This window comes from Patiria miniata, unplaced genomic scaffold (assembly GCF_015706575.1).
Source record: "Patiria miniata isolate m_02_andy unplaced genomic scaffold, ASM1570657v1 HiC_scaffold_25, whole genome shotgun sequence".
In the NCBI taxonomy this organism is placed as follows: domain Eukaryota; kingdom Metazoa; phylum Echinodermata; class Asteroidea; order Valvatida; family Asterinidae; genus Patiria; species Patiria miniata.
The window spans coordinates 6,288,010-6,299,871 of record NW_024037064.1 but is presented as its reverse complement, the minus strand read 5'-3'; the positions used below and the strand labels follow the sequence as shown (position 1 = coordinate 6,299,871).

The following is an 11,862-nucleotide window of genomic DNA, read 5'->3' as shown; positions in this document are numbered from 1 at the left end:
AGTAAAAGGCCACTCCGAGTGGCTTTTTCGTTGTCATTCAAATTAGCTCATTTAAATAGCTTTTCTGACATCTTAATATATACAGTAAAAAGCCACTCGGAGTGGCTTTTTCGTTGTTATTCAAATAAGCTCATTTAAATAGCTTTTTTGACATCTTAATATATACAGTAAAAAGCCACTCCGAGTGGCTTTTTCGTTGTCATTCAAATTAGCTCATTTAAATAGCTTTTTGGTTTGTCATATATCAAAAGGTTTTTGCATTCTTTAACTGCTGAGTCAAATCTCCTATTTTGACCACGATCCATTCACCCACCGTGTTGACCATGCTGTTTGCCAATGTGACGAAATCTTGCCCGTATGTAACATCTACAACACTAGATGGACAGTTCATCTGAAAAAAAGGAGAAATAGGCCTTAATAAGTAAATTTTGTTACACACAAACATACAGTAATAATAATTTGGGGCCTAATCATCCTTACTCGCATCTGGCATGCTAAATTGCAAAAGACGCAACTACAACGTGTTCGGGGCCGCTGACAAGTAAAGACGCCTATGGTTTTCGCCTTTTACACACAAATCACCCTGACATATTGGACACCTGATGTATAAAAAATACACGTTATAAGCGTATTATAATTACCTTTGAAAGTTGGTCTGTTGGTAGTTAAGCTGCTCGTATTCGGAAATGAAGCTATACAGTTGTACAGTGCTGTCGAGTCTGGATATGATTAGATACCACTGAACTCTGCCTTATAAATCCGACTGGCCATCCGCTGTGAGGGTATCTGGCTTATATAGGAACTAAAAATAGCAACCATTGTTTGCTTCTGACGTTGCGATGAGTCATATCCTGGCTGCCCCAACTAACAAAAGCAATTCATCACGGTCCATTGAATTTCAATAGATGTTTACCCCCAACTGCAAAAGTGTGTCACCCCATAGAGCTGGGTCCTAGCTCTATGGTCACCCTGAGTCACTTCATATTTTGCAAGTCAGGGTTGGAGTAGACTTGTACGAGTCGTATTTAACACAAGCTCAAAAATGAAAAATATAAATATAGAGGGCCTGGCCTTATTTCGAGACTGAGATATTGAGAGAGATATTTGGGAGGGAGATCATTGGGAGAGGGAGATTATTGGGAGGGATAAGGGGGTGGGGGCGTGGCCAGTGGGTGGGGGAAAGGGAGAGGGGTAAAGTCTGGTACCTGCCCTTCTCCCCATTGGCCCTGTACTACCCCCAGACCTATGGCAAAGTCTGGTATCCGCCCTTCTCCCCTACTCCTCACCTTGTCATTCGAACCAAGAGAAATCAAGGAAGCTGTGTTAAGGTGAAAAAAATTTACTCAAAATGTGTTTTTAGAGCACATTTTGGATGCATACGTCGTGCAGAACTAACTTGAAGCAGCCGGTCAAAACTGATTGTAGTGGCTGAAGGACAGCGGTACGTTATACACGTGACATCAACAACCATGACGTCGCATGAGCCTGCCAATGATAGTGCAATACGTCATTATGAATATTTATTTTCTCATGAATATTTTGTTTATTTTAATGGATACTTCGTGCGCGGCCTAGCGGTTAAGAGTCTCGTGTATCAAGCAAGCGTCAGAGGTTCAAATCCCGATGAAGTAACTGACTGATTAATAAATAGAAATTAAGGAAAGGAGAGGGTGAGAGTAGAGGAGGGAAAGTGGAGGAATAACCATAACAGATTTTGGCGCTAGAAAATTAATTGAAAAAAGTGACGTCCGAGTACGGAATTTTTTCCGTAAATAGGCCACATTTATGGGGCTAGTTTTTGAACTGCCAAAAACTTGCCTTAAAATTGGATTTAAGGTCTCAAATTTCGCAAGTGACATGCTTGCAACTATAGCATTTTGATGTATGTGTTGTGTGGGAATTAATTAGCCAAATGGTGAGTAAAAAAACGTCAGTAGTAATTTTGCACGTTTTTATGCACTCACGGTCCCAGTCTGGGCCGGCGCCGGCTAAATATACACTGCCAAATTTGAACTTGAATATATGACAAGTTTGTGCATTAAAATTCCTGTTTTTATCCATGCCCAGCATGCATTACAAACTGTCACAAAAATGTTTATTTTATCCTTTTGCCCCTCCTGCCCTCCGTCCATGTAAAGTGTCCCCCCCCCCGCACAATATCTGAAACCACGCCCATGTCCAGATTCTCAGAAAATGCAGAAAATAGCTGCCGGAATTCTTTCTTTAAAAACTTAGGATTTCGAACCGTGTTTTCCACTGCATCAACTTCAGAAGAATCTACAGTAGTTCAGTCACTTCCACCTAACTTTCAAAGGCCAAATGGTTCACTTTTCAGGCCAAAATTGGCAAACTTACTTTAACTGTTGTGACGTTTTCTCGAAAGTCCTCCACCATACGTGCCCCGCCATTTACGAACGCGCAACGAACCACGTGAGATTAGTTGGTGAACAAATCCCATGGTCCCTGTACTATTGCAATGATTTCAAAGGCATTGGGAGACGCAAACCAGTTATTTGTGCCGCGCCTTATTTATCAATGAAGATTACCCGGCATTGTTTTTGTGGGTTAGTTTTCAGTTTCTTTGAGCTTGGGGGTAAAAGTCGTTTTTTTTCCTTTCTAATTCACAATTTTTGTTTATCATCTTTTTAAATTCTCACAATTTTTGTAAAACATGTTGGAGATGTGTAAGAAAAGATTGTCTTCAATAGTTTGCTTAGATTTTTTTTTTATTGTGAACCGAGTTCCCTTATTTTTGTATTGATGGATGGTTCACCCCTTTCCATTAATTTGGTATAGCCATGACTGTGCGGAATGTATATGCAAATCGTTCAGGTGCAATTGGTCTTTTCTTTCATCACGTGATAACTGCGCAAATTTCCAGAGTGCCGCGATTTCTATTTATTCCTCTATTTTAATAATATTCCTCTATTTTAATAATGTTCCTCTATTCTATATATATTTAATATCTAATATTCCTCTATTTAATAAATTGAGAAATAGAGGGCGGGCTTTCGACTAGTGCTGCCAAATTAACTTGTCCTCTGATAACCCCCCATAAATAATGTAGACAGCTGAATTAAATTGTACAAAAACATCTTTTTTTGAAGGGAATATGGAAGGGGTCAAACAAAATGCGCATTTTGTTCTTTTTAAAGTGGAGTTGTTTATTAGTGGGGCCCAGACAACAAAATTATAGTTCTTACATGAAAGGGGGATGAATGGGGGGGGGGGGCAGTAATTTGTACAAGTTCCAATTTTTGGTGTTCATTGGGTGCTAGATAAATATTTTAAAATGCTGTTTGTTTTCAAATGTAAGAGTCACTATGGTGTACGTCGCAAAGCTGATGATTCATTCAAAACAATTTCAACTTATTTGAACTTTGTCTTGAATTAATCAAAGAAGCTGTCTTCTTGCAGACCGAAGTGGGGGCCACCAGAAATGCCTAAGATAAATCCATCAGGGAAAAGTGAAGACGACTGTTTTTAACACGAAATTGTAGTCTATTCATCCCCGTTGCCACTTTATAATACAAAGAAAGAAAAGAAACACTGCACCCCTCCCATAAATGCGATCTAGCCTCGCCCCTCCGCATAAGCAATTGGCAACAACTGGCCTGTCGGTGACCCCTTTCTTGATCCCCCAACAATAAATGTTTCTGATCCATCAGTGATTTAGCTGTCTAATCATTTTTTAATTGCATGAAGTAAATTTGTGATTGTGTTGATATATTTTCAAAGGAATTTCTTTTGATATCCTCATTATGAAGCCTGCATGCCTGATTACAAAACCCAAGTGGTGACCCAGCTGTAGAATTCAGAGGCGGGAGATTGGTCCATCACTGAAGGAGGAATGGAGGCATAACACAACAATCATCTAACCTCAAAGATTTCTCATTGATTGACTCAAGTCATTGCATGCAATGATTTATTACATGATAATAATCATACAAAGTACACAATGTCAAACAGTAATCCCTGACGTCTTAAACTTTGCCCCAAATATCTGGGGAAATTAAAGAAGACAAACTGATCAGAAATAACATACACTTTCAAAAATAAAATCTATACTACAGTATCCATATCCATATCAAAGCCAAATCAACTTACTTCTGCCAAGCGGTGAAAATATCAGATTTTTAATTTTTATTTTAAAGTTAAATAAAGAAATGAAATTGACTGTAGCAGGAGACTGGATGGGTGATAATTACCCCAGGCAAAGCCGAGGGTAATTATCAACCATTCAGAATACAACCAGCCTTAAACGGAGTGTTTAATACCGACCAAGCACATATTTATTCCCATTCATAAATACCTGTTCGGTCAAAAAAACAAATCTTTTCCGTCCAAAAATCAAAACAATTCAAAACCTAGACATTGCTAGACATTGCCATTTTGTTCAACAGTTTTACTTCATGTTGTATCAAACACCCCTCTGACTATAATATGGAATGTCCCTCTACAATTCCTTACCTTGTAAGAACATTGGTGTGCGCATTTTGCGTACTGCGGGATGTCATGCAAAACGCACCTGGGCTGGTGTAGTGTGAATTTTGGACTATGAAATACTGATTCACGGGCAGTATTGCGCCTGCCTACGTGAGGAATGTGAACATTCAACCAATGAAACGTTAAAAGGCACCAGATTTCATGGGAGTCCAAATTTCATGTGACACTGGAAAAGTGTTTAAGACCAGCCAGCCGTGTCTTTATCATCTGTTTAAGACCAGCCACGTGACGGACTCTCGACCGATAGGAATGGCTAAACTGTCTTAGGTATTTATGAATACCTTTAAACGTGTAAATTAATGAGTAGACAAAAATTTCAAATTGCAATCAGTTCGGCCTTGCAGTTACAGTGTGTAAATTCCATATTAATCAAAATTTTCCTGCAAGTGTCATGCCAGCAACATAAAAATAGCTGCAAACAGCTGAAAAAGGTGTAAAAAAGCTAAACTTTGGAAATCTCCTATACCTTTGTACACAGCAAGTGAGAGAAAAAGCTGAAATCCAAAACAAAAAAAGCTGAAGTCAGCTTTAAAGCTGAGATTTCATACCCCTGAATTAAATATTATTAACATTAAGTTAACATCTCGAATGTGAATACCATGTAAATCAAAACATTGGTTCAAAGTATGCCTTTTCTCTTCTGCAGAACTACTTCTACCAAATTGAATGTGAACGTAATAGTAAATTGAATAGTAATAGTAAGTGCAATATTACTACAGTGGGCACGTGTTGTCTAGCGGGAAAACACAGGATTCATGATCGTGAGGTTGTGGGTTCGAGCCCCGCCTTGGCCATGCGTGTTGTGCCCTTGAGTAAGGCGCTTTACCTTAATTACTCCTCTCAACCCAGGTGTTAAATGGGTACAGGCATTATTCAATGCTGGGAAGGTAACTGACTCGCTGTGGAGGAGCCCCACAGCAGCATATGAGTCTGGCCCAACCACTAATGAAAGAGAGATGGTCACTCCGTTCCTGTTAACACAGGTTCGTCCCCTTTACCTTTATGGTTGCATTTGGGCATGTTATAAACGACTGTTATCACCTGGGCAACTGCAAAATATCAAAACTGTTAGAAACAAAAATGTCAGTTTTTTGTACGGAATATTGATCATACTTAACACAAACAAATCTAGTGTCAATCAATACTTTGAAGAGGCTTGCAATGATAAAAACAAGCAAATTGTCCACTTGTACCTATTTCAACATAATCAGAATCACAGAAACATTTTGCGTATACAACAATTGCAACGATTGGTCCTGAATGAGCAAACATGACTGTCCTCTGACAAAAATGTGTCATTTGGCAATGCAACATTCTACATGTATATATAAATTGTTTGACAGTATGAACACTGGTTTAGTAACTCTCAATATGGACATAGGCCTATAGTTGAGTAGTAAACGAAATCCACGTTATACTGTCCTTAAACAACTGGACCACTTTAAAGGTATATTACATACACAGTCAAGGTTAAAGATCTATACAAAAGTTAGCAAACTGGAATCATTTATGCATAATTTACAGAAAGAATTTGATAAAGAATGAAGCACAATCACTCAAAAGAAACGTCTATTTGGAGGCACGTGAACTTGTCAGGATTTTTCTAATTTGTACAAAGCTGAGGCAAATGCTATTCTTTTTCAGGGTTTACATGTTTATGCAAAACAATTCAAAAGTACCCGAGGTTTGGAGTATTATTCTGTATACTAAGTTTTGCACAGCACTGGTCTATGGAAGGGTGTCGTGCAGCCATTTGCGTGTGGTCACATTAGTTTGTTTGAATGCCATATTACTACATTGATGTCACAAAAGTTGAAGACATCTCACACAACTTTACCTAAGATGATGCGATTCAAGATATTTTTTCAAAAGAAATTGAAAGGAGAGGTGGATTCTCCTGTTTAATTGACGATTAGAGTGTAGATTTATAATAGTACTCAGAGGTCACCCAAGATACAAGGTCAATTTAATATCACTTTCAAGTGACACCCAGAATGCTTAGTACAGTGCTATTATGTTTGAAGATTTCAATTAATCATTTTGTACAGGAATTGTTTTGGGGGGGGGGGATGGGGGTTCAGTAGAATAAAGAACTATGCTGAGTATATTTGTATTCATAATGTAAGAGGATTCCAAATACTCTATTTGTATTGAAACCGTTTTGTTGACTTTTTTCATTGATAATCGAACCCCTTACTGTCCTCTGAAAGTAAAGTTTTTGTTGTTATTGATTGTTGTTTTTTTGGTAATCTTTTGTGTGTGTTTGTGGGGGAGGGGGGGGGGCAGAGCATTGCCTTCACATAAAATGACCCATGATACATGCTACTTGTTTCGGTTTAATGCGGCTCGTGAGCGTGGTGCATTCATAGGGAACAGGGTGAGAGTTATGACTTGGTGGGAGATTATTTAGGCTTGAGGAATATTCCCTCTTGTGTTTCCTTCAGGTGAGGGAGGTTTTGACTGACAACTTGTCTGACGAGCTCAGGATCGAGGCCGATGCTATGAAGTCCCAACACACGTAACTTAAAGAGACCTTGGAGATGATGGGTGAGAGTCCAGACTGCATCCAAACTGAGTGCATTGTCATTAAGGTAAAGCGATTCTAAACCATGCCCAGCAGGAAGGATGCTAATCAGGTCCTTCACATCATCATCTACCAACCTGCATGCATGGAGGAGCAAGTGTGTAAGGGATGACGGGATGTGGCTAACATCTCTCAACCGTGTATGCAGGTTGGTGCCATAAAGTGCGAGAAAATGCAACCTGCATCCTTCCAGTGCCTTCAATAGATCAACAACCTCATCCGGTGATTGTTGGCGGATAGCCAAACCAAGGGTGAGTATTTGTTCCGGCATGCGGAAACAGCTGTGTAATACACGCCCCGAAACAAACCATGACTTTGCCTCAATGTAAACCACAAGGCGTAATTGAGCAAGGCGCTGTTCATCCACCACACCAAGTGTTTCCTCAAGGAGGCTAAGCTCCTCCCCCTCCTGCTCAGACAAGTAGTACAAAACAAATATCACCCTAGTTGACTCCATGCTGTCACTCAGAAGAACTCCCCTGAAAAGGGTAAGCCCCTGCTTTCTTACAAACATGTTAAAAACTGTACCTTTAAGTGGTGGAGTGACATGCTGTAAGTAGTAGCTCAGTGATTTCAGGTTTTCGTTACTCTCACACTTTACCCAAGTTGGTCTGACTAGTTTGGTTGTCAACTCTTCTGAACCAGACTCGGATAGCAGCAACCGAGCCAATCTCTGCAGTTTCTCCTGATCACCTTGCATCTCTTGTATGTGATCCAGTATGAGACCAGCTGCCTGCCTTGATCTACCGCAACAAAATCTCAGCAGGTATTCCATTTCATGAACATTATGGGTTCCAATCTGCTTCAACTGGCGGCGGAATTTTTTTTTACCAAAAAAAAACCTGTCAAGCAATTGCACTAGGTGACATGCTGCGAAATATTCTTGGATGGACTTGTGGGGGAAAGTGACCAACAATTTTACATCCAGACCACTCGTGAACATTTCACGTTGAACGAAACCCACACGAAGACCCTCATCTAAGGAAGACTGACAATTCTGAAATTCAGTTTCATTGAACATGAGTCTTGCACCTCTAGAGTCTAGTAACCCTTGCAATGCAACACGCCCCAAGCCATCAATGATGGACATCATGTTAGACATTAACTGTTTATCACTCATTTCTGTATTGCGGCGCTTGAAAAGAGCCACTGCAAACTCTTTGTACAGCTCAGTAATTCTCTCTGGCAAGGACTTTTGATTCTTCCAAACAAGGCACAACATCTGGGAAATGATTGGAACTACAGACATTTCCTGCATATTTGCATTGTCTTCCAGATATGAAACCAACGCCTCTCCCATGTCAGCATCATCAGGAAAGTTTAATCTGATGTACTGATCTCTGTCTCGTGGTGTGAAACCTGATGTTTCAACCCGAGCGTAATGTGGGTGACCCCCCAATACATAATCCACCATATGCGGTCGGGTAGTGACCAACACAAAACATTTGGTAAGGACTTTGTTGTGTAAGATATCCTGAACCCTGTACACGCCCTCCTTAGATTGCAAAACATGAGACGGAATTTCATCTAATCCATCCAACAGCAGAGCAATGCCTGATTCATGATCATCAATGAACCCTTTCACTTCTTGTCTCCTCAGTTTGGTGTTTTGTGCTAGAATTTGGTCAAAAATAGCATCCAAGACACAGCTAGATTGCTGCATTTGTCTCAGCTTTATCCAAATCACAAGATCGAATCGACCAAGTAGGGGTTTTGAACCAAGTGTGATGCAGGAGTTTGCAACTTTCACTAACAGGGTTGATTTACCCGTCCCGGCCCCGCCAACAAGAAGAATCTTGATTTCCTTAACTTTTTCCTGATTGAACAAATCATCCAAGGAATTGAGAATGTCATATAGTGCTTCATCCAAGAATAATTTTCCTTCTGGTAATGTCACCGACCTCACTGATTTTGTTTTGCCTGGAATGTTCTTTTGCAGACGGAGCGGAATAAAGAATTGATCAATTTCTACATTACGTGTCTCCAGTATAGGGTGTGCAGGAATAGTCGTTGCAGTTTGCTTGTAGCTGTCGATAATTTCATGTTGCAAATCCTCAAAGGTACCTGGCCCCTGGAGACTGGTGATTTCTAAAAGAAATCATAAAATTAGTATGAGTAAACTATTTATTAAGTATATATGAACATGATTCATTGTAACAATTCTTTCAAGCTGCAATTCATCAAACCGAACAATCTGCATGCCCAGTTTTCGACCTATTATTTTTCTTCTGTTAAGAGGTTTATTTTTTTACCTGTATTTCGTAACATGTTCGATTGGTTGAAGTTTCCAATTACATGCAGTAAAATGTACACTGAGAAATTTTGCCTGGGATTTAAATTTACGTATCCAGATTTCGTTTTTAAAGGGTCTATGTGGTGATTTTTTCTTATTTCTTAGGCACACTATTTGTGCAACTTTCTACTCCCTTAAATGTATGAAAACTATTTGACATCCCTATTATATAAATTTGATTGAAAAGTGCACTACTTTAAACACTTAAAACATTCCATGCTTTTCTGGACAACTGAGGGCGCTGTTGCTGTGATGTCATTCCAGGAAGACACTGTTCAGTTTAGGGGTTTTCTGTTCAATTAGGCACCCATTATTCGGTCAGTGAAAACATTTTTGAGAAGCTCGTTGGCTTACTGGCATGTAATGACACAACAAGGAATACCCAAAGAAAATTTACTTTGAAAAATGTTTTGATCTCTTCCCCTATTAAGGTGCATATTTTAAAGTCCTACATGTACATACATGTACATCTCGAGAACTACAAGAACAGCTACATTGTAAATAAGTCATGGAACCATGTTCAACATATAATATTACTAAAACAGTACACCATCCTTCCCCTGCCCGCTCCCCCCCCCCCCCCAATACATTAACACTTGATTTAAGATATCAAAATACTTTATCGTATTGAACAAGATTATATTTACCTGGTCCCTCCAACGGCATGTTGTGATAAGTGATATTAACTCCACTTGAACTAACAATGATAGGGTTCTGGCTACCGCTGATTGCGCCGATGCTTCCTATGCTGGCTCCACTTCGTTGTGGGTAATCTACAATTAAAAGCAAGAATTAAAATATCCTTCAATTTAATTCAATTCAAAATTTAGGGAATAACAGTGTGAGGACCCGGTCTTCACTGCGTGACAATGACTGTGTTGGGGGATGGCTGCTGTTCAAGGTACAGTCCATCATTTGTAATTTGTGCATTATGTTCGTTTGAAGTTTGAAGCAACAAAAGTGCTCGAAATCTAAAGAGGGTGCTGAACAACTAACCTGATGAAGTTTCAGCTCAGTGAATGCTGTATATTCCGAGTTAAACAATATTCTAGGATCTCGATTTCAAATCAAAAGTTGCTGAGTCATGTTTTGAATTATGCCCAAATTCAGCATTCTCATTTAGCCCATTGCAGCCATGCGATGACACGCACTAAACCGACGAATTATAACTACAGCACGCGCATGTGTGTCGTGTCAAGATCAAAGAAAGGTTTACTAACGATCTTGATGAACAGTGACATTTCCTATTCAATCCTGAGAGCTCCCCTCGTCTCTGCCTTGCCAGTCAAACGAATCAACGTGTACGCGAATGCAAGGAGAGTTCTCGGAATTGAACGGAAAAATTCACTTTTCATCCAGATAGTAAGTAAAATTCGCCATGGGGTGACAGGGGCTAGTCTGCAGTGTGGTCCCCCTTGTTTCAGGGACTCTGCTACACTATATATACTGTGCCTAATAGCGTCAATGCAAAGGATGGAGGGGAAGGATGCTGTCAGGGAACCGATATCAGGGCCAGGGGAGTCATAACATGCAGGGTTGACAGACAAATGTTTGTGTCTCACCCGGTCTTGGTTGTGGTGGTTGTGGCGTTGGTTCCTGCTGGGAAGGCTGTCTGTTGCAAGACTGAGTCGTTTGTTGATCATCCCTCACTCCATCAGCCGGTAGTTGTTGGGTTGCAGCTGTGCTTGGACCAGGGTTAGTTTGTGTCTCACCTGGTCTTGGTTGTAGTTGTGGTGGTGGTTGTGGCGTTGGTTCCTGCTGGGAAGGCTGTCCGCTGCCGGACTGAGTTGTTTGTTGATCATCCCTCACTCCATCAGCCGGTAGTTGTTGGGTCACAGCTGTGCTTGGACCAGGGTTAGTTTGTGTCTCACCCGGTCTTGGCTGTAGTTGTGGCGGTGGTTGTGGCATTGGTTCCTGCTGGGAAGGCTGTCGGCTGCCGGACTGAGTTGTTTGTTGATCATCCCTCACTCCATCAGCTGGTAGTTGTTGGGTTGCAGCTGCCTGACTGGCTGGTGCTGTGCTTGGACCAGGGTTAGCTTGTGTCTCATTTCGTCTTCGGGCTCTCGTATCCGGTGGTTCTGCCATTGATGTGGGCACAGTTTACTTGCAGACAGCTTCGGTTGTCCAACCCTGGTATAATCCTGTGAGTGCAAAGTACAATCAGGTAAAATCACAAAATGGATGCTGTTGGTCAGTCAATCAGTCCATCGGTCCGTTGGTCGACCGGTTGGTCATTATATCAGGCATGCAACTGGGAATTTAAAAAACCAGGGATTTCCAAACCACACAAGACTTGGTACAGTGTTTTGCAATTTGTAATGGTATTCATGAGAAGCAAAAAACAAGGAAATCAGCAGATCCGAGGACAAGTTGCTTGACTGTTATACAGGGTGTTTAAAAAATAAGGAAACCCAACTTCAAAGAATGAGTCTGGACAGACGCTATGTTTACTGGCTATAAAACTGGTATCATCTGAAAG

At 40.5% G+C, this 11,862-nt stretch overlaps 1 protein-coding gene and 1 long non-coding RNA gene across 2 annotated transcripts; both read right to left on the bottom strand.

The window, feature by feature from the left end:
• Positions 1-201: 201 nt before the first annotated feature.
• LOC119733464 lies at positions 202-913 on the bottom strand. The gene is made up of 2 exons (XR_005271835.1): positions 642-913; positions 202-391 (listed from the first exon to the last, which is right to left on the bottom strand). It is a non-coding gene; the product is annotated as an uncharacterized LOC119733464 (long non-coding RNA).
• Positions 914-6,787: 5,874 nt separating this feature from the next.
• LOC119733443 lies at positions 6,788-11,475 on the bottom strand. Its single transcript, XM_038207009.1, has 3 exons — positions 11,255-11,475; positions 10,031-10,156; positions 6,788-9,178 (listed from the first exon to the last, which is right to left on the bottom strand). Exons 1-3 carry the CDS (start codon positions 11,466-11,468, stop codon positions 6,909-6,911), a joined length of 2,610 nt encoding a protein of 869 aa, XP_038062937.1. The 5' UTR covers positions 11,469-11,475; the 3' UTR covers positions 6,788-6,908.
• Between the last annotated feature and the right edge of the window lie 387 nt (positions 11,476-11,862).

Excerpts from the sequence above, each read along its gene's own strand:
- LOC119733443 (XM_038207009.1), bottom strand. The coding sequence starts at position 11,468 with ATGGCAGAACCACCGGATACGAGAGCCCGAAGACGAAATGAGACACAA. Across the intron at positions 10,157-11,254 it reads ACAACTACAGCCAAGACCGG|ATTACCCACAACGAAGTGGA; the intron begins GTGAGACACAAA and ends TTTTAATTGTAG. Across the intron at positions 9,179-10,030 it reads CATGCCGTTGGAGGGACCAG|AAATCACCAGTCTCCAGGGG; the intron begins GTAAATATAATC and ends GATTTCTTTTAG.